Source organism: Cynoglossus semilaevis, unplaced genomic scaffold (assembly GCF_000523025.1).
Source record: "Cynoglossus semilaevis isolate Cse_v1.0 unplaced genomic scaffold, Cse_v1.0 scaffold476, whole genome shotgun sequence".
Taxonomy (NCBI): domain Eukaryota; kingdom Metazoa; phylum Chordata; class Actinopteri; order Pleuronectiformes; family Cynoglossidae; genus Cynoglossus; species Cynoglossus semilaevis.
Window position 1 is genome coordinate 145,179 of NW_007585116.1, and position 3,053 is coordinate 148,231.

Below are 3,053 nucleotides of genomic sequence, written 5' to 3' on the forward strand. Positions count from 1 at the left end.
ATTTCTAGAAACTTTCAGTAACAGTTTAACAAATAAAGCACATACTGTTTATAGTTGGTTGTGTAGTTGCAGTTACTGTAGTGCTGTGACCTGTAGTGGCATTTGTTGTGTCTGTGAAAAGACAGATGATGCAATAATGAAGTGAAATGAATACTGCTTGACGTTGTGGCCTTTATCCATGTTTTTATCCTTAGTTTTTAGATGTGGGGGTGCAGATGTTAATGTTAGGTCACTTTGTTGCCTTTGTTTATAGATAGAAGACTAGTGTTTTTTATGCCTGTTTTTTTATTCAACAATACTTACTTGTCACAGTTTGCGGTGTTGAAGATGAGGATGTTAAGATTGTTGTGTCTGTGAAAGGAAATGTTGTTTGTTTGTTTGTCTTACTTACTTGTTACAGTTTGCGGTGTTAACATTGTAGATGTTATGGTTGTTGTATCTGTTGAAGCAAACATTGTCTTAAATTGACTGTAATACCAGTTGTTATGTACATTTCTAGAGACTTTTGGTAACAGTTTAACAAATAAAGCACATACTGGTTATAGTTGGTTCAGTAGTTGTAGCTACTGTAGTGCTGAGACCTGTAGTGGCGTAAGGATAGATGGATGTATGGATGGATGGATGGATAGATAGATAGATAGATAACCAGGTATATTGGAACAATATATTGATATTGATTACTTTTTTTTAGAAGCAAACAGATCTTATTGCGACTGTAATAAGATCCGTTGAGTGCAGAGTGTGAGTGGTATGAGAAAGTCCTGTAGAAAGTCTAAATAAAGTTGATGTTGCCTACCGGTTGAAGGACTTGGAGTTGGACAAACCACCAGATCTGTTTTGGAAAAAAATATATATTCATCAAATTCAACTATGGCATTTAATATTTTTATATATTCATAAAAGATGAGCTACAATTACCTGACCGAGGCTGGCAATGCTCTCCGTTCCGAGGGATGGCGTTGATACATGCACAGGAATCGGATGTGGCGTTGTCACAGGATCCGTAGAGCGAACAGCGGTCACATGGCCAACTGTAGTCTTCCTCACATCTGCACTGGTAACTGCCGCTGCTCGGAGAACAAACTGCAGACGAGACAAGCGTGTCACAAACTGACCTAATATTCCTTAACTTCTTTTTTTTGTGAATGCTGATAATGTGAAACGGCGCCGTTTGGACGCGTGTCAATCTTCAAGGTCAAAAAGGACAGATGTGACAGATTGAAAAATAAAAAGCGGGATTTTAACGGTTGGCACGTCTCAGAAGCATCTTTGAAAGCTTTGCACATTGTACTGTTAGATCTGTGTCAAGGGTTTTAAACCCTTAAAACATTTTTTGAAATAAGAGCAACGATTAAATTATTATTTACATTTTCACAATTATTTCATCTTGTTTAATATTGGCTTAATTTCTATTCCTAAAATTGAACAGAAGGGAAACCAACTTCTGGCCCGAGGGCCAATCTGGCCCATCAATCCATGGCCTAGATGTCAATAATAATTTATATTTGATTTAGTAGTTTTATAATAATTTTTTTAAAATTTAAATTATAAAATATGTCAGTTGGTCGTTGTTAGATCATTGTTTCCCAAAGACTGGGTCGTGGCCCTCAGGTGGGTCACAAGATTTTTTTTTTCGGTTGTCTCGCATCATGTTTCCCAGGCGTTTACGAATAATGTCTATTGACTTGGGTCGCGAAGTTTTGTGACTTTTAAAATATATAATATTTTAAAAAGTTTGGGAAACACTGATTTAGGAGGTAGAAAAAAGGTTTGTACTAGCTTTCGTGGTAGACGTATTATGAGGGACTTTTATGTAATAGATCATTGTTTTTCTAAAATATTCTGAACAGACATGTCACATTGGTGTTAATGTAAACGTCACCTGTGGTGATGTTAATGTCAGAGACTTGTATGTCATAGTCCATGCTGACTGGTAGGACCATGTTCCTCAGTTGCTCTATCACAGAGACGTCTGTTGTGTTCAGCTCGATGGACACAACGTACTCGTAGACCATTGGTACAGCTGCACGGGGAAAAAAAGATCATCACGTCTGATTGCGCCGATGTGGTCATATGTCGGTGAGTTCCGTCTCCTCTGTCTTACCTGTAGGCGATGTTTGTGGTTGTGGTGTGGTTGTGATAGGACAAGATGTTAAATCTGTGAGAGACAAAAGTCAATCCAGTTATACAGAAATGTGAAAGTGCTATGATACATTTTTAAAATCTTCATCTTGTAAAAGATATGGACAGCCAGTTGAGTGACCTCAACGGTATCCAATAATACTGTATACAGGGATTCCCAAAGTGTTGTGCGTGCCAGCTGCCACTAGAGGGTGCACGAGGTTAAATAATGTGGTGCAGTTTGTTTTGTTTTTTTATGTAGGATTTTTCCATACAAAGACACACACAAAAAATCCTTTGTAATATTTAAAATCAAAAGCTGACTTTATAATTAACCAATAAAGGATGCCATAATATTTAATGACTAACAAAGCAGTGACCAATGCTTACTGTACGGGTCAACAGGCTGACAATACTGTCCGTCTGGAGGAATGGCATTGATGCATCCACAGCCAGTATCGAACCACGAGTTGCATTTCCCATAGGTGGCGCACTTGTCACAGGGCCAAAGGAACTTTTGTTCACATCTGCACTGGTAACTTGTGCCATTGTCATAACACACTTAAATAAAGAAAGAAAAAAACCTCCATCATTTACTATCACACATTTGGGGAAAAAAAAAAAAAGAACAATGTTAAAAGACGTCCATTATTTACAGTTTGTAAATCCTGCTGCTGTTCTTACCCGTGGTGATGTTGACGTCAGAGATTTGGATGACGCCATTGATACTGATCGGATTACTCATGTTGCTTAAAAGGGTTCTCAGTTCTTGGATCAACGTGACGTCAGAGACGTTTAGCTCGACAGACAGGTGGTATTTATATGTAAGCAGAGGATCTGTCCGTGACGTAAACAAAGAAAAGAAATGCAAATTGACTCTGAATAGACCATATCATACAACATAAAATTATTTATATATATAATTATATATA

At 37.6% G+C, this 3,053-nt stretch overlaps 1 protein-coding gene across 1 annotated transcript in view; it reads right to left on the reverse strand.

Annotated features, from left to right (window-relative positions):
• The window catches only part of LOC103398603 (adhesion G protein-coupled receptor F5-like), a 25,106-nt gene that overhangs the window by 21,653 nt on the left and 400 nt on the right, over positions 1-3,053 (reverse strand). Inside the window, exons 3-10 of the mRNA XM_025053672.1 lie at positions 2,806-2,958; positions 2,512-2,682; positions 2,105-2,158; positions 1,883-2,023; positions 919-1,083; positions 797-832; positions 392-439; positions 304-351 (exon numbers count right to left, since the gene is read on the reverse strand). Of these exons, the coding sequence (XP_024909440.1) occupies positions 304-351; positions 392-439; positions 797-832; positions 919-1,083; positions 1,883-2,023; positions 2,105-2,158; positions 2,512-2,682; positions 2,806-2,958 (816 nt within the window). The remainder of the gene's footprint in view (positions 1-303; positions 352-391; positions 440-796; positions 833-918; positions 1,084-1,882; positions 2,024-2,104; positions 2,159-2,511; positions 2,683-2,805; positions 2,959-3,053) is intronic.